The sequence below is a fragment of the Mus musculus genome, chromosome 17 (genome assembly GCF_000001635.26).
Source record: "Mus musculus strain C57BL/6J chromosome 17, GRCm38.p6 C57BL/6J".
NCBI classification, from domain to species: Eukaryota; Metazoa; Chordata; class Mammalia; order Rodentia; family Muridae; genus Mus; species Mus musculus.
The window spans coordinates 57,520,877-57,540,373 of NC_000083.6; the positions used below are offsets into that span (position 1 = coordinate 57,520,877).

General features: G+C 38.0%; 1 protein-coding gene across 1 annotated transcript in view; it reads right to left on the reverse strand.

Annotated features, from left to right (window-relative positions):
• The window catches only part of Vmn2r120 (vomeronasal 2, receptor 120), a 36,532-nt gene that overhangs the window by 12,094 nt on the left and 4,941 nt on the right, over window positions 1–19,497 (reverse strand). Inside the window, exons 2-6 of the mRNA NM_001104591.1 lie at window positions 15,769–15,842; window positions 4,792–5,103; window positions 3,595–4,401; window positions 1,475–1,702; window positions 1,049–1,172 (exon numbers count right to left, since the gene is read on the reverse strand). Of these exons, the coding sequence (NP_001098061.1) occupies window positions 1,049–1,172; window positions 1,475–1,702; window positions 3,595–4,401; window positions 4,792–5,103; window positions 15,769–15,842 (1,545 nt within the window). The remainder of the gene's footprint in view (window positions 1–1,048; window positions 1,173–1,474; window positions 1,703–3,594; window positions 4,402–4,791; window positions 5,104–15,768; window positions 15,843–19,497) is intronic.

Below are 19,497 nucleotides of genomic sequence, written 5' to 3' on the forward strand. Positions count from 1 at the left end.
TCTAATACACATGCTGTTCCAATTTATCCTGATTCAGGGCTACTGATATCAACCATTGACCCAAGAAGAAACAACTGGTCAAAAAGTGAGGGGAACTTAGCCTCTTATATTTTGCATCCTAATTTATTCAGCAGGCAATGCTTAGATCTGTATTGACACCTTACTCCCTGCGTTTTTCTCTACCCACCCTTTAACCTAAAACACAGACATGAACACACAGACATACACATACACATGTGCACACACACATAAACACACACACACACACACATACACACACACACACACAGAAAGAGAGAGAGAGAGAGAGAACATAGACCTGCTTCTTATATTAAAACATAGACCTGTTTATTTTAGACTATTTTAAAGAAACTAGGCTGTCCAGTAGGTATCTAGCCACACTTCTCTACAGCCACAGGTTGAATTCCTTTGTGGATATAATAGACATGTGCTAAGGAAGCTACCACCCCCATTTTTGCCTCTTGTAGGTAGGTGCATCTGTTTCCTTGTCTAAAGTAGACAAGGCCTTGTGTTATGACAATCCTAATTTGGCCTTCAAATTATAAGTTAAAATTTCTTATTGGCAAGACCATGTCTTGCCTTGCCTATCATTTCAAGAAACTTATAAAGGTAATTAATTCCTGTTGTTCTATTGTCTCTTTGCTTGAGACTTGAGACCAATAGTGTTGGGTTACTTCTTATGTACAATTCTGTCAAAATAAATTGTTTATGTGAAGGAAATCTTAGCACTTGTATGTATCAATCCTACTCTCTGTTCTTTACCTAATCTAATCAATATATATTGAGGAAGGTGAAAATGAGGATCTCTTTGGAATTTCCAAAATATTTTCAAGGGAAACCTAAGTCATTAATGCTTTAGAAGCACAGAGATCATGCTCTTTCAAGTGAGATATCTCATTGGCTATGAAATATGAAAGACTGTTACACTAAGAAACAAAGAATATTGTCTTCCAAATCCTTTCCATTCTATGGCACAGAGGTCATACTGCAAGACAGTGATTGGTATCTCTGAAACGCCTGTGGGTACCTGTCTCATTGGAGATTTCATTCTCTAAGCAGGGGTGGCAATCAAAACAGCATGAAGCCTTGCCCTCCTGAGGGGATTTCATTAATCCAGGAGCACAGCTTGTACTGCACACAGACAGGGGAGTCTGTAGACATATGCAGAGAAGAGATAAAATTATCACAAAGCATATTTTAGAACATCACTGAAGTGTACTTAAGTATTAGGCAAAAAATACATTCCCTTTGTAGAACATGTATGTAAACTAAGCAGATGACTCATACACCCTATATTATTTGTGAGTGGTTACATTTCTTCCTTATCTACTAAACATCATTTAGAAAATTCTGAAAGCTGGAAAGAGACTACTTAAATACCCATATGCTATTTTTCCATTTTATTATATGATAGGAAAACACCACAAAAACCATTATGATAAAATTAACCCACCTGTTTGTCTTTGGTGCCCCACTCGATCATGCCATCTGACAGAGAGAACTGTTTGTTACGTGGAAGAAAAGAAGAAAATGTCCCTACTTTCACCTTAAGACCAAGACCTTGTGGGAAGTTCCAGAAGTTAAAAATGTCATACTTTGTTTCCAGTTTTCCTGTATGGCTCAGATCTACTTTGTCTCCACTAGGATTATTAAACTGGATGTTCTTCAGGAAAGGGTGTAGCTGAAAGAGAGTCAGGATCTAATATTGGCATATGCCCCATATTTAAGACAAAATGAAATTAAGAAGATGTCCTGACTTTCCTAAATATCTCCCTTAAAAACAAAATCTTATTGAATTTGTACAGTAGAATTACACAAATGAAGGAACTGCAGAATTAATATCCCAACCTCTAATGTCAACCAGTCCCACAAAAAAGAAAATAGCAGTAGCAAGGGTTCCACGATTAGTTAGCAACTCAGAAGCTATCAAATGCTGTTTCATCTCAACTTGTTCTTAGAGTACAAAAAGGAAAAGCTGACTTTTGTTTACTTGAACTACACAAATTTATTAAACAATTTCATTTTTAAAAGTATTTACTTTTATCAGTAAGGGTGTTTGCATGTCTGTGCCCTATATTCATGCAGTGTCCATGGGGGAGATAGAATGACTTCAGATCCCCTGGGACTTAAGTTACAGATAGTTGTGAGCCTCCTTGTGGGTGTATGAATTTGAACTCGGGTACCCTGTGAGGGTAGCTATTTCTCTTAAACTCATAACCACCTACAAAGTGGTTCATGAGAATGTATCATAGTTGCCTGTATCATTGTCAGACTTAAAGTGCCTATTCACTCACTCCTCTTCTCATTTGATAAACTCATGGGAAAAAACAGATTTTCCTGATGAAAAAATAAGATTGACAGAATGTTCAGAAACTCGTTAATAAAAATCTCTGATCATAACTGACAACTTTTTACTTTTTTTATGACAACTTTTTTTAATAACTGACAACTTTTTTAATGTAACTAGCATCATTTTTTATATTTCAACTTAGATTTAGATTTAACTACTGTACAATTAAAATGTTCATAAAATCTCGTGTTATAAAAAGTGATTTTAAGCTGCATATATATCAGAAGATGGCCTAGTCGGCCATCAGTGGAAAGAGAGGCCCATTGGTTGTGTAAACTTTATATGCCTCAGTACAGGGGCCAAGAAGGGGGAGTGGGAGGGTGGGGGAGTGGGTGGGGGAGCGTGTGGGGGACTTTTGGGATAGCATTGGAAATGTAATTGAAATAAATACCTAATTTAAAAAAAGTGATTTTAAATGTTTGGTTGGAGAATGTTTCTGAAAACTTTAAGGAATTTTATGAAGTTGTTGGCTCTGAAAACATATAGACAAGTAATAGTATATACAATATATATATAGCATATACATATGTATGAACACATATATACATATGTATATACATTTATATATGGTATACATTACTCTCCTTTAAATTCAGGGCACATATATCATATATCATATATCACATACATATGTAAATAAACACACATATATATTCATATATACACACATATGTATATGATATATATTTCTTCCAAATTTAGGGCATATATATATATATGTATATATATATGTATATATATATATACACACACACACATATAACATGTATATATAATACACATATGTATATATTTGTATAAATGTATGTAATACATCTTTCTTTTTTCTTTACATTCTTTTTAAAATTAAAAAAAATTTATTTACATTTCAAGTGTTATCCCCTTGCCAGGTTTCTCTCCCTCCTGGAAACTCCCTATCCCATCCCCCCTGCTTCTATGAGTGTGTTCCTCCACCCACCCACCCACTCCTGCCTCCCTGCCCTTGATTCCCCTACACTGGGGCATCTATCAAGCTTTCATAGGACCAAGGACCTCTCCTCTCATTGCTGCCTGACAAGGCCGTCCTTTGCCATGTATGCAGCTGGAGCCATGTGGGCCACTTTATATATAACATATTTAATATATAACGGTCTTTTAATATTACTACATGTTATACATATATAATTATATATGTTATATGTATCATTTTGGTGATACAACCCATTGAAAAGAAGTCACATTACCCTACAAGGGGAAAAAACCAGTCTTTTCCTGCTTTTCACTGGTTGTACATCTGCATGTTCTTGGAGCATTTCATGGAGGCTGTGGGCAACTGCATACACTGCGTTATATATGTGATAACTCTCTTCACTCATGTCCATGTCAAATCGGTGCCAAGGTAACAATGCCAAGGATCCATTGGATGAACAAGTTTTCAGTGTTTTACAGTAAACCCGTGAAAATGGACAATTCAAATACATTTTCCATATATGTGAAAGAAAGATATCATCTGGATATTTGGATGGGTTTACAGTCTGTATAAAATCTTTAAAAGCAGAAATTTCAGGATGATGTTGTGAAAAAATGAGGGTTCCATGGAATGAGTCCAGGATGAAATGTCTTACACTGCTAGCAATATCCCACTGTGAGGTTGTGACCCACACCCTCCACGGGTCTACTTGTCCTGATGCTTTAAATATCACAACTAGAGTAGAGTCAATATCAGCAAATACAATGAACACCTTTACCATTTCCCCCATGATTGCAGGATCAGTGCTGAGCAGATCATTCCAGTTGTACCGGTATTTGAGACTGAGCATTTGTACAAAGGCTGCACACACACTGTTTTTCTTCATCTCTCTTTTCAAGTCTGACAGAAATTTAATACCCTTTTCATTCTCTGTGATGATCAGCCCCACCCAGGTCCAGCTAAAATGAACCATCAATGAGACCATGCCCAGGGCCAGAGATGTGTCCTCGGGGGCCATCTGATAGATAAAAGGAAACTTCACATGGTCACTAAGCATTGGATCAAAAGGCCCAAATGTCAACTGATGAGAAAAGAAGATATGGAGTGATGTGAAGAAAACAATCCCATAAATTTCAAATAGCCCTAATGGATTCTAAGCAAGGAAAATAATTAAGAATAAAGATTAAATTTTTTTTTAAAAAAAAGTTGCTGCCAACTTAAACAGAACTTTATAGGAAATAACTAAAACTATTGAGAACTCAACCATAACCCTGTATTTTCTCATTTACCACATATATAGTAAGACAACAGTTATGTGGATATTTCACCATATCTCAGAGTAGTCATTCTTGAATTACATATTTGATACATTCATGGACCGTGCTCTCACCCCATCTTTTCAATCCCCTTCAATCCTGATAGTGTCCCCAAGAGAAAATTGTTGCACTCTTCAGTTTTTACTCAGCCTCACCTGAGGATATTTGTAGAGACCTAGAATGGTGCTGATTCTGGAAGGAAATTCCCATGATGTTCCTGTCACTACTGCTATTAATTTTGATTCTTTTCTGCAGGTGTAGTTAGGGATGGCCTCTTTCAAGCCTGTGAGAAATCTGATGGAGTGCTCTAGTATAGTTGCTTGATACTGAACAATACTGTACATATCATAACCCAGAGATATGTTAGGTAAGAGATGTATATTCTTGTTGATTTCTTCAATGGCAAAATTCAATGCTATCACATATTGATACTTATTTGGATGTATCCTGTATATAAACATAGGAAACTAGTTTAAACTTCCATAATAAGGTAGGCTGCCCATGAACCTTCCCCATGAACCCAATTTGCAGTGTCCCCCATAATATTGCACCATACCACCTGGCTCCAGTTCTCCTTGACCTAGCCTTTTGTGGATTCATCAGACCATTCCTCCCATCTTTTCCTCCCTGCATCACAGTTATGTCCCAGCCCCCAACTCATGGTGACACACCCTATTCAATAATATAGAGGTCATTTCGAACAGATGACTAGTTACCCTGTTTGTGGACATCCTCAACTTTCTCTGTTGCCTCAGTCATAATTATCAGCATTGACCCTAGCACTGAAACAGATCATCTCCATTTGGCGTCTCTTACTCCCATCCTCCAACACCAGCAAGCATTTCCCTTGAACACAGCAGCTGAGCAGACTAGTGAAATTGGCAAAACACAGGCATCATGCTCTTTGAAAATCACAACAGGAAACAAAAAACCATGGAACAAAACACCCATCCAACAAAGACAAACCTAGAAATCATCATCTAAACTTTTAATCACCTCAAAGCCAGATGCCTCAACAATAGCATAAGAACACATTCAATAACATCCAAGACAATAAGTCTCCACTAGAACCTAACTATTCTACTATAGCTGGCCTTGAATATTCCAACATAGCTGAAGTGCAAGATAAAGACTATAAAACTAACTATATGAAGACGATAGAGGAAGGGATAAATCCTTTAAAGACAGACAAGAGAAACCAAATATTTGAAGAAAGTGTATGAAAACGTCAAAGAAAGACAGGAAAACACAGTGAGAAAATTAGAATAAATCCTCTAAAGAAAGTCAAGAAATAAACATTTGAAAGAAACCAATAATACTGTTCAAGACCTGAAAATGAAAATAAAAACAAGGAAAAACCAAACAAAATAAAATGAACTGAGGGAATTCTAGAAATTAAAGTACAGGAATGTAAAACATTACTAAATATAAATAATAAATGCAAGCTTCACCAACAAAACACAAGAGATGGAATAAAGAACCTAAGCGACTGAAGATATGATAGAAGAAATAGATACATCCCTTAAAGAAAATATAAATTATAAAACCTCTGTGACAAAAAACATCCAGGAAATCTGGTTCACTCTAAGAGGGTCAAAACCATGAATAATAAAAACAGAGGAAGGAGAAGAATACTTAGTTTAAAGTCCCAGAAAATATTTTTACAAATTTGATAGAAGAAAAAAATTTTCACCTAAAGGAGATGCCTGTAAAGGTATAAGAAGCATACAGAAGACTAAATAGATTGGAGCAGAAAAGGAAGTCTCCTTGCAACATAATAACAAAACACTAAACATACAGAACAAAGAAAGAATATTAAAATCTTCAAAGGAAGAAAAGACCAAGTAACACATAAAGGCAGACCTATTATAATTATACATGACTTCTTAATGGAGCCTTTAAAAGCCAAAAGGAGTTGAACATATGTTTCAGACTCTAATTTACTATTTCTAGTAAAATTTTCAATCACCATAGACGGAGAAAATAAAATAATCCACGATAAATTAAAATGTAAACAGTATCTGTCTACAAATCTGGCCCTATATAATGTTCTAGAAGAAAATATATGAACCAAGATTAAGAACGCCCATGATGTGCAATGTAAATGTTAGCAATCTTTCTTTTACAAATGTGGGTACCCTTGTGTTTGAGGCAGAGATGTTCAGAATTGACATGTCATCTTGGTGGACTTTTCCTTTGATAAGTATGAAGTGTTCTTCTCTGACTCTTCTGATTAATTTTGGTTAAAAGTCTTTTATTAGATATTAGAATAGTTACTCCAGCTTGTTCCTTGGGTCCTCTTACTTGGAAATTTTTCCCAGGTGTGTACTCTGAGGTAATGTATTTTTATTCTTTATTCTAATGTATTTTTTATTGTTGAGGTATGTTTTTTGTATGCAACAGAATGATGGATCCCATTTTTACTTCCATCCCATTAGCTTGTGTCTTTTTATTGAGAACCTAAGTCCACTGATGTTGAGAGATGTTAATGACCAGTGACTATTAATTCCTGTTACTTTGTTGTTGTTGTTGGTGTGTGTATGCTTTTTTGATTTTGCTGGTATGGAATTACTTATTTCTTGTGTTTTCTTGAATATAGTTAAACTCATTGGGTTGGAGTTTTCCATGCAGTATTTTTTGTAGAGCTGGATTTGTTGATAGATATTTCTTGAATTTTGATTTGCCTTGGAATATCTTGTTTTTCCCATCAATGTTGACTGAGAGTTTTGCTGGGTTCAGTAGTATAGGTTGGCATCTGTGGATTTTTAGAGGTTGCAAACATCTGTTCAGGCCCTTCTATCTCCTAGAGTCTCTGTTGAGAAGTCAGATGTAATTCTGATAGATCTGCCTTTGTATGTTACCTGGCCTTTTTTTCCTTGATGCTTTTTAATATTCTATCTTTCTTCTGTAGATTTTTGTGTTTTGATTACCATGTGGTGGGATGCTCTTTTTTCTCATCTTATGAAAAAATAGGAGGAAAGATTGTGACCCCAAAGGGGATGGGAACTTCACACTAAGACCAACAGAGGGCTTTCTATCCAGGCTAGATCAGTAGTTAGATACCTGCCCACATTTTCAGTCTGCATGCCTCCCAGGAGACACAAAGTGAGAATCTCACCCAAATGGTTTTGCTGGTATGGGATTACTTATTTCTTGTGTTTTCTTGATTGGGTTGGAATTTTCCATGTAGTATTTTCTGGAGGGCTGGATTTGTAGATAGATATTGCTTGAATTTGGATTTGTCTTGAAATATCTTGTTTCCTCCAGCTGGTATCTTGCCAACTGAGACAACCATAGGGACCAGCAGATGCAAGACCCATCTCCACATCCCCAATCCCTGAGCTCTACAGTTCTTCCAGCCTGCTTCCTACCCAGGCTAGATCAGCATCCAGATACTCACACACACACCAGAGCTTGCTTACCTCATAGGAGGTCAACAGTAACCAAAGGTACAGAGCTCAACTGACACAGGAGGCCCACCTGCCCTGTAGAGCTCAGCTTTCCTACAGGCCTGCTTTTGCACCCAGGCCAGATCAGTGGGCCCAAATACTCTACCATACTCCATAGGCTATCTCCCTTCCAGGAGGCCAAAATAACCAGAGACAGAGCCTGCCTGTCCCCCATGAGGTTTGCAAACCTCAGGACACAGGAGACCTGCTCTAACCAGAAACACAAGAGGCCCACCCTAACTAGAGACAGCCTGTCTGCCTCCATGGAGACTGACTCTATCTGCTTCCAAGGAGGCCAGTAGTAGTCAGAGACACCCAGTCAGTTAACATCAGAGACAACTAGATGGCCAGAAGCAAGTGCAGGATTATAAGTGACAGAACCCAATGCAATCTGGCACCATAAGAACCCAGTTCTCTCACCATAGCAAGCCCTGGATACTCCAAAGTACCTGAAAAACAAGATAATGACCCCAAATCCCATCTCATGAAGATGACAGGCCTTTAAGGAAGATATAAAGAACTCTCTTAAAGCAATACAGGAAAACACAGGTAAATGGGTAGAAGCACTTAAAGAAGAAACACATAAATCCCTTAAAGAAATACAGGAAAATACAATCAAGCAGGAGAAAGAAATGAAAAAAAAAAACAGTCTAAGAACTAAAAATTGAAATATAAACAATAAAGAAAACACAAAGGGAGGCAACACTGGAGATGAAAAGAAATCAGTAGCTACAGACGCATCGCCATCAGAATAAAAGAGGTAGAAGAGAGAATCTCAGGCATAGAAGATACTATAAAGAATATTGACACATTGGTCAAAAAAATATAAAATGTAAAAACTCCTAACCCAAAATATCCAGAAAATTTAAGACACAATAAGAGGATCAAACTTAAAAATAACAGAAATAGAAGAAGATGAAGAATCCCAGCTCAAAGGGCCAGAAAACATCTTCAACACAATCATAGAAGAAAATGTCCCCAACCCAAAGAAAGAGATGGCCATAAATGTACAGGAAGCCTACCGAACACCAAATAGATTAGACCAGAAAAAATATCCTCTCATCACATAATAATCAAAACATTGTCTGTGCCCCAGAGCTAAGGCTGTCCCACAGCTCTCCAGACCCAAATTCTGCCCGGAGATAGCTCCCAGGCGTGCTGTCACGCCTAAGCTCACAGGTGAGACCACCATGTTTGCTCTAATAACTATTCAAAGAGGGACCAGAAAGGAGCCCGCAGGGCACAGGAACTGAGGAAACAGCTAGGGACAGGTTCTTCCAGGTTTCCCTCAGTACCCCAGAGCTAACCCTGTAACACAGTACTCCACACCCAAATCCTGCCCAGAAAGAACTGGTCTCCCAGGAGTGCCGACACACCTAAGATCACAGCTCTCTGCTGCCCATTTCCACACAGAGATTGCTGGTCTCCCAGGAGTGCTGACACACCCAACATCACAGCTCACAGGCCCACAGGAGGGACAAGCTTCAGTCAGAGACAACAAGACCAACTAACACCAGAGATAACCAGATGGTGAGAGGCAAGTGCAAGAACCTAAGCAACAGAAACCAAGGCTACTTGGCATCATCAGAACTCAGTTCTCCCAACAGAGTGAACCCTGGTTACCCCAACATACCAGAAAAGCAAGACTCTGATTTAAAATCACATCTTAGGTAAACAATGAAAATCCCAAAGGAATTACAGGAAAACACAACCAAACAGGTGAAAGAATTGAACAAAACCATCCTGGATCTAAAAATGGAAATAGAAACAATAAAGAAATCACAAAGGCAGACAACCCCAGAGATAGAAAACCTGGGAAAGAGATCAAGAGTCATAGATGCAAGCATCATCTACAGAATATAAGAGATGGAAGAGAGAATCTCAGGTGCAGAATATATCATAGAAAACATTGACACAACAGTTAAAATGCAAAATGCAAAGAGATCCTAACCCAAAACATCCAGGAAAATCAGGACACACTGAGAAGACCAAACCTAAGGAAAATAGGTATAGAAAAGAGTGAGGATTTTCAACTTGAAGGGCCAGAAAATATTTTCAACAAAATTATAGAAGAAAAATTTCCTAACCTAAAGAAAGGGATGCCCATAAACATACAAGGAGCCTTCAGAACTCCAAATAGACTGGACCAGAAAAGAAATTCCTCTCATCCCATAATAATCAAAATTCCAAATGCACAAAACAAAAAAAGTATATTAAAAGCAGTAAGGAAAAAGTCAAGTAACACATAAAGGCAGACTTATCAGAATTACACCAGACTTCTCACCAGATAATATAAAAGCCAGAAGATCCTGAGCAGATGTAATACAGACCCTTAGAGAACACAAATGCCAATTCAGACTACTATACCAAGCAAAACTCTCAATTATTATAGGTGGAGAAACCAAGATATTCCATGACAAAACCAAATTTACACAATATCTTTCCTCAAATCCAGCCCTAAAATGGATAATAAATGGAAAACACCAACACAAGGAGGGAAACTACACCCTAGAAAGAAGCAAGAAAGTAATCTTCTTTCAACAAACCCAAAAGAAGATAGCCATACAAATGTAATTGCAACTCTAAGAACAAAAATAATAGGAAGCAACAATCACAGGTCCTTAATATCTCTTAACATCAATGGACTCAATTCCTCAATAAAAAGACATAGACTAACAGATTGGACACGTAAAGAGGACCCAGCATTTTGCTGCACATAGCAAATGCACCTCTGTGACAAAGACAGACACCTTCTTCTTAGTACCTTATGGCACTTTTTCCGAAATTGATCATATAATCAGACATAAAACAAGCCTCAACGGATAGAAGAAGATTGAAATAATCCCATGCATTATATCAGATCTTCACAGAATAAAACTAGACTTCAATTACATAAAAAACAACAGAAAGCCCACAAACTCATGGAAACTAAACAACTCTCTATTCAATGGTAACTTGGTCAGGGAAGGAAGAAAAAGAAAGAAAGAAAGAAAGAAAGAAAGAAAGAAAGAAAGAAAGAAAGAAAGAAGGAAGGAAGGAAGGAAGGAAGGAGAGGAAGGAAGGAATAAATAAATAAATAAATAAATAAATAAATAAATTACGAACATCTTAGAATTCACTGAAAATGAAGACACATCATATCCAAACTGATGAGAAAGCTATGGTAATGAAAAACTATGGTAAGAGGAAAATCCATAACACTAGCTGCCACCATAAAGAAACTGGAGGTATCCCATATAAGCAACTTAGCACACCTGAAAGCTCTAGAACAGAAAGAAGTAAATATACTTAAAATGAGTAGAAAAAGCTGAAGCCAACTAGGTAGAAACAAAGAAAATGATACAAAGAATCAACAAAGCCAAGACATGGTTCTTTGAAAAAAATCAACAAGATAAATTAACCTTTAGCCAAACTAGTTAAAGGGCACAGGGACCATATTCAAATTTAAAAAAATCAGAAATGAAAAGGGAGACACATCAACACAAACTGAGGAAATTAAAAAATCATCAGAACCTACTACAAAAGCCTATACTATATAAAACTGTAAAATCTAGATTAAATGGATGATTTTCTAGACAGATACCATGTACTAAGTTTCAATCAACATCAATTCTATCTAAACATTCCCATAAATTCTAAGTAAAGGGAAAGAGTCATAAAAAACATCTCAACAACAACAACAAAAACAAAAACACCCCTAAAAGGTCCAGGTGCAGGATGTTTTAGTTCAGAGTTCTACCATACCTTCAAAGAAGAGATAATACCAATACTCCTCAAACTATTTCCTAAAATAGAAACAGAAAGAACACTACCTAATTCATTCTCTGACATCACAGTTACCCTGATATCTAAACCACATAAAGACCCAACAAAGAGAACTTCAGACCAATCTGGCCTATGAATATTGATGCAAAAATACTCAATAAAATTCTCACACAGCAAATCCAAGAACACATCAAAACCATTATTCACCAAGATCAAGTAGGCTTCATCCCAGAGATGCAGGGATGGTTCAATATATGAATATCCATCAATGTAATACACTAGATTAACAAACTCAAGGAAAAAAAACCACATGATTATCTCATTAGATGGTGAAAAAGAACTTTGACAAAATACAGGAGTCATGTTAAAAGTTTGGTAGAGAGTAGTAATTCATGGCATATACCGAAAAACAATAAAAGAAATATATAGCAAACCAACAGCCAACATCAAATTAATTGGATAGAAACTAGAAGCAATCCCACTAAAATCTGGGACAAGACAAGGTTGCCCACTCTCTCCCTATGCATTCAATATAGTACTAGACAATCTAACTAGAGCATTAGGCTGCTACCAGTTCTAGTTGCCCCTAGACCTTAAATGGCATTTGTCTCCTCTTCCCAAAGCCTGGCCAAAAAAGGCCCCTCTACCTCTTCCCCTCCTCTTCCTCCTGGGATCTGGAAGTCTCAACTTTTTTCCTTTGCCTATCAATTAGCTTCTGCCATCTTTATTGACACAATCAATCTCCTGGGCATATATCCAGAAGATGTTCCAACTGGTAAGAAGGATACATGCTCCACTATGTTCATAGCAGCCTTATTTATAATAGCCAGAAGCTGGAAAGAACCCAGATGCCCCTCAACAGAGGAATGGATACAGAAAATGGGGTACATTTACACAATGGAGTACTACTCAGCTATTAAAAAGAATGAATTTATGAAATTCCTAGGCAAATGGATGGACCTGGAGGGCATCATCCTGAGTGAGGTAACCCAATCACAAAAGAACTCAAATGATATGTACTCACTGATAAGTGGATATTAGCCCAGAAACTTAGAATACCTAAGATATAAGATACAATTTGCTAAACACATGAAACTCAAGAAGAACGAAGACCAAAGTGTGGACACTTTGCCCCTTCTTAGAATTGGGAACAAAACACCCATGGAAGGAGTTACAGAGACAAAGTTTGGAGCTGAGACGAAAGGATGGACCATCTAGAGACTGCCATATCTGGGGATCCATCCCATAATCAGCTTCCAAACGCTGACACTGTTGCATACACTAACAAGATTTTGCTGAAAGGACCCTGATATAGCTGTCTCTTGTGAGACTATGCCGGGGCCTAGCAAACACATAAGTGGATGCTCACAGTCAGCTATTGGATGGATCACAGGGGCCCCAGTGGAGGAGCTAGAGAAAGTACCCAAGGAGCTAAAGGGGTCTGCAACCCTATAGGTGGAACAACAATATGAACTAACCAGTATCTCCTGGAGCTTGTGACTCTAGCTGCATATGTATCAAAAGATGGCCTAGTCGGCCATCACTGGAAAGAGAGGCCCATTGGACACGCAAACTTTATATGCCCCAGTACAGGGGAACTCCAGGGCCAAAAAGGGGGAGTGGGTGGGTAGGGGAGTGGGGGTGGGTGGGTATGGGGGACTTTTGGTATAGCATTGGAAATGTAAATGAGCTAAATACCTAATAAAAAATGAAAAAAAAAAAAAAAGATGGCCTAGTCGGCCATCAATGGAAAGAGAGGCTCATTGGTCGTGCAAACTTTATATGCGTCAGTACAGGGGAATGCCAGGGCCAAGAAGTAGGAGTGGGTGGGTGGGGGAGTGGGTCGGGGAGCGTGTGGGGGACTTTTGGGATAGCATTGGAAATGTAAATGAAATAAATACCTAAAAAAAAACCGAGAACTAATTAGGGAAACAACACCTCTTCTTATATCTCACTTTTTCTGTCCAATAAAAAACTCTTCTCTCTGATATAAATTGAACAAAAATCACAAGAATTAAATAAATTACACAATATGTGACACAAATGGCATCCAGTCCAACAATTTGTTAATTTAGATAAAGTATTGTATTCCCTAAATGAAGGGATTATGATTCTATCCCTGGATTATGTTTAGAATTTCAGCCTGTGACATTACTAGAAAACCATGTCATTCACTCTCGAAACTCTATGTTCAACTTTCATTTGATTATGAGACTAAAACCAGTCTTCAACCCCATCAGAAATCTGAGAATGACTAAATATTACCTGAAACCATAGGAAGCACAAAACACAGCTTCCAAACTTAACCCAATGTAGAGACAGCTCACTATCTGGACAGTCCTCCATTTTTCAGAATCCAAGACCATCCATCTCTGGCCTTCTGGCCAAAGATCATCTATCTGATAGACTTATTATGCAGAAAATCGAAGGGCCACTGTCCCTGTCTCAACAAAGCCAGTAGTCGACTATTCTACAAAATATGTCCTTCTCTGAATTGTCTATAGACGACATGGGCAACTACTGCCCAGTGGCTGCCTTGCCACAAAGTCTCTCCAGCTGGAAGTCATGATGCTCAAGTTCTCTGAGCTGTGACGGGGGTCGTGCCAGGAGTAGACATGGCTCTAGTCACATGATCTTAATAATTAAATATTTTGACTGTCGTAGTGTGTGGACTTCTGGTGCTTTTTAAGACTATTTTTGTCTATGCTAAGTATATCTGAACTGCTACCCTTAACTACTCTCAGCTATTTCTAATTGAAATATCTAAAAACACCCTTTTATAATTAATTCAGAGTGATAGTTTGTTATTTGGCCCTTAACTTGTATTGCTCAATAAACTAAACACAGTTTGTAATAGCAGTTAGAAGGACTGGGTCTAAGCCTTGTATTCTTAGGTGAGAACCAAATTTATGCAGTATATATCTACCAATCCTGCCATACAGATGATTCTAGAAGGAAAACTCCAACACAAGGAGGGTGCCTACCCCAAAGTAAAAACAAGAAATTAATTATCTCACAACAAACTAAAAGGAGAGAAACACATACACATAATGCCATCAACAAACATAGCAGAAACTAACAACCATGCTGGACATAAAATTAACTCAAACAAATCAGTAGCCTTCCTCTACACAAAGAATAAATGGGCTGAGAATGATTTTAGAGAAACCACATCCTTCACAGTAGTAACACATAATATTATATATATTGGTGTGATTCTAACCAAGGAAGTGAAAGATCTGTATGACAAACTTCAAATTTCTGAAGAAAGAAATCTAAGACCTCATAAGATGGAAAGATATCCTATGCTCATGGATTAGCAGGATTGACATAATTAAATGGCCATCTTACCAAAAGTAATCCACACATTCAATGCAGTCTCCATCAAAACTGCAACTTGATATTTCCCAGAGATTGTAAGAGAAATTCTCAAATTCATCTGAAATAACAAAAACCACAGGATAGTGAAAACTGTTCTCAACAGTAAAAGAACTTCTGAGGTAATCAGCATCCCTGACCTCAAGTTGTACTATAGAGCAATAGTGATAAAAACTACATGTATGGGTACAGAGATAGACAGGGAGATAACTGGAGTAGAATTGAAGACCCAGAAATAAATCTACCCACATATGGTCACTTGATCTTTGACAAAGAAGCCAAAACCATCCAGTGGAAAAAGGAGAACATTTTCAACACATGGTGCTGGTTTAAATGGCGATTGGCACATAGAAGAATGCAAATTGATCCATTCTTACCTCCTTGTACAAAGCTCAAGTCGATGTGGATCAAAAGCCTCCACATAAAACCAGATATGGTTAATCTAATAGAAGAGAAAGTGGGAAAGAACCTTGAACACATCAGCACAGGGGAGAATTTCCTGAACAGAACACCAGTGGCTCAGGCTCTAAGATCAACAACTGACAAATGGAACCTCAAAAAATGAAAAATCTTCTGTAAGGCAATGGACACTGTCAATAGGACAAAATGGCAATCTACAGATTGGGAAAAGATCTTTCCCAACCCTCCATCCAGTAGAGGAATAATTACTAAAACATGTAAAGAGCTCAAGATGTTATTTAGACTCCAGTGAGCCAAATGACCCTATTAAAAATGGGGTACAGATCTAAACAAAGAATTGTCAACTGAGGAATCATGGAGAGTCTAGAAGCACCTAAAGAAATAGTCAACATTTTTAATCATCAAGGAAATGCAAATCAGAAAGACTTGAGATTCCACCTCACACCAATCAGAATGGCTAAGATTAAAAACTCAGGTGACAGCAGATGCTGGAGAGGATGTAGAAAAAGGGGAACACTCCTCCATTGCTGGTGGGATTGTAAGCTGGTAAAAAACACTTTGGGAAACAATCTGGTGGTTCCTTAGAAAACTGGAAATAGTTCTATCTTAAGACCCAGCAATACCACTTCTGGGCATATACCCAAAAGTTGCTTCAACATATTACATGGACACATGCTCCACTATGTTCATAGCAGCCTTATTTATCATAACCAGAAGCTGGAAACAACCCAGATGTCCCTCAATGGAAGAATGGATACAGAAAATGTGGTACAGTTACACAATGGAGTACTACTCAGCTGGGTAAAATCAATGACTTCCTGAAAATTTCAGGCAAATGGATGGAATGAGAAAATATCATCCTGAGTGAGGTAACTCAGACACAAAAGGCCATGCATGGCATGTACTCACTAATAAGTGGGTATTCACCTAAAATGTACAGAATATCTAGGATAAAATCCACAGAACTCAAGAAGGTTAACAAGCAGAAGGTCCCAAGTGAGGATGCTTCAATCCCACTTGAGATTGAGAAGAAAATAATCATAAGAGGCAGAGGGAGAAAGGGACCTGGATGAAAGAGGGGAGGGGTAAAGAGGAACCTGATTAGGAATGGGGGAGGGAGACAGGAGAGAAGTTCTGAGGGGCAGAATGAATGGAAATATGAAACCTCAGGGAGTGGGAAGTGGGGAACCCTCTGGAAAGTTCCAGAGACCTGACAGTTGAGAGACTGTCGGAACTCAAAGAGAAGGACCTCATATGAAAAGCCCAACAGTGGAGAGTTGGACTAGTAGACTAATGGACTAGTGGGACTAGTGAGTCCATCTCCAATAAAAAGACAGGGCATCAAGTGGGAAGAGAGTGTTGCCACCCCATAGTCAAAAATTCTGACTCAGAATTGTTCCTGCCTAAAAGATCAGCAGGCACAAGATATTTTATATTATTTGTGACTATTGTGAAGGGTGTCATTTCCCTAATTTCTTTTTCAGCCTGTTTATTATTTGAGTAGAGGACAGATACTGATTTGTTTGAGTTAATTTTATATCCAGCCACTTTGCTGAAGTTGTATATCAGCTTTAGGAATTCTCTGGTGCAATTTTTTTGGGGGGGGGGTCAATTAAGTATACTATCATATCATCTGCAAATAGTGACATTTTGATTTCTTCCTTTCCAATTTGTATCCCTTTGACCTCTTTTTGTTGTCTGATTGCCATGGCTAGGAATACAAGTATTATATTGAATAGAAAGGGAGAGAGTAGGCAGTCTTGTCTAGTCACTTATTTTCGTGGGATTGCTTCAAGTTCCTCTCCTAAACTAAATGTTTAATGTTGGCTACTGTTGCATATTGCTATTCCTGTTTATTGCTTTTACTATGTTTAGGTATTGGTCTTGAATTCCTGATCTTTTTAAGACTTTTAACATGAAGAGGGGTTGAATTTTATTTTACTTTATTAAATATAACATTTATTGCTTAAGTGGTTTGATGCAAAACAGCTTTCTTTTCATTCTGAATTTGGAAGTTCTACACAACTGAGTACAAAGGGGGAAAAAAGTACCAAAACAAAACTTGTGATTCTGTTCATGTGGCATAATCCATTTTTGTACATACATGTAGCAGCTGTCTTTAAGTTCTCTTTAGAAAATATGAATTCTACAGTTATTATAGTTTCCTGTTTAATTCCTGGACTGAAGTCATTAGGATCAACTTTTTTCTTGAAGAAAGAGAAGAGAAGAAAGAGACAGATGATCAGTCTGAAACTGGTATCCGACTCATGGAGCTTCCACAGAGCTGCTTGGAATACAGCCTCATGAGATCTTTCTGGTTTGTTTCACAGCCATGTATTTTATATCAGCAATGTGTCCATTAAACAAGACAAAACAACAACAAGAGAAAATATTATATATATATATATATATATATATATATATATATATATATATATATAGCCCCGAGGAAAAGAGAATCAAATATAATGTACACAAACAAATTAGCTGGACATAAAAACTAACACTATGATTCACCCAGCATTTGAACAAATCACAAACTTCAAAGTTTAGTATTGGGGGAGGAAGGAGGGTAGGACAACAAACAAATAATTCACCTTCCAGTCTCACTAATACAATGTGGCAAGACCTTATTAACTATGAAGGAACAGATGAGACTAAATAAAGCTTTAAATCGATAGTGATTATTGCCAGTTGCAGCCCTGGCTATGGCCGCTGCTGGGAGCAATCCCTGCTACATCTTACTGCAGCATAGAGTTCAGTCATGGCCTCTCCCCACTGTATCATGAGTTTAGTGTGGAGAGTTGTAAAGAAAATCAAAACACAAGAAACCCTAAATAATAACAATGAAATAACAACAACAATTGTAGTGATAATAATTTTAAAGATTAAGGAATGTAGGAGCTGTGTTTAAGTTAGAAGACCATGAAATCAATGGTTCTGATTTCTCTCTCTACAGTTAAATAAAATCTCAATTTTAAACTGGTTCATGCATCTCTAATACAGTTAAAAATAATATATACCTCAGTATTTTTCATACATATATCACTTTCATTGAAGTCAGGGTGATTGGGTTTTAGCCATTAGAAACTGGACAAAAGGGTGCGCACATCTCGGGGCACATATCTTAGCAGAGGAGCATATAGAGCCACAGTGTAAGAGGAAGAAGAGGAGCAGAGACAGGCCTCTCCTAGGGAAGTGTTGAGGCTCTGCAGGTAAGGGACAAACACAGAGTTCTAGTCGCAGTGTGGCTCAGGCATCCTTGGGTCTCGGCTAAAGGACAGGGTGCTGAACAGAGCTCAGCTACAGTAGGAACAGTTTCTTTTTGCTGATGAGGGAAGTCTACTGTTAGTACAGAACACTCAGGAACTAAATGAACCCTGTCTATGTACACAAGAGGCTTGGGCCAGTTAGTGATTCCAAAGCACTCCTCTCTCCAAGAAGCAACCTAACACTGCAGGAAGGTGAATGCAACCCTCTCATCTAAACCTTGCACACATGCTTCACTCAGTTCATCACTGGCAGTAGTATCTCATTGCTTCTCAAATAACAGTAGTAACATAGATGGGGGAAGGCTTTGATCCAGCTTTGCAGGAAGACTGGGATGCCTTGCAAAGTGACTCTGAGGTGCCTCAGGTATTGCCTGGTGTCTCAGAAGCCTGCTCACCACAACTTGTGCATCCTTGCTCTCCCCTCTGGACCATTCCATGGTCACATTTGAAGGACCACTCCTGGCCCCTGCTGGATTCTACAGTCATGGAAGAAGGACTTGTCTGAGTACAGTAGAAGAGCCATCACTGGTGTGCCACCAGGAGTTTCAGTCACACAGTAAGCAGGGACCAGGAAGCA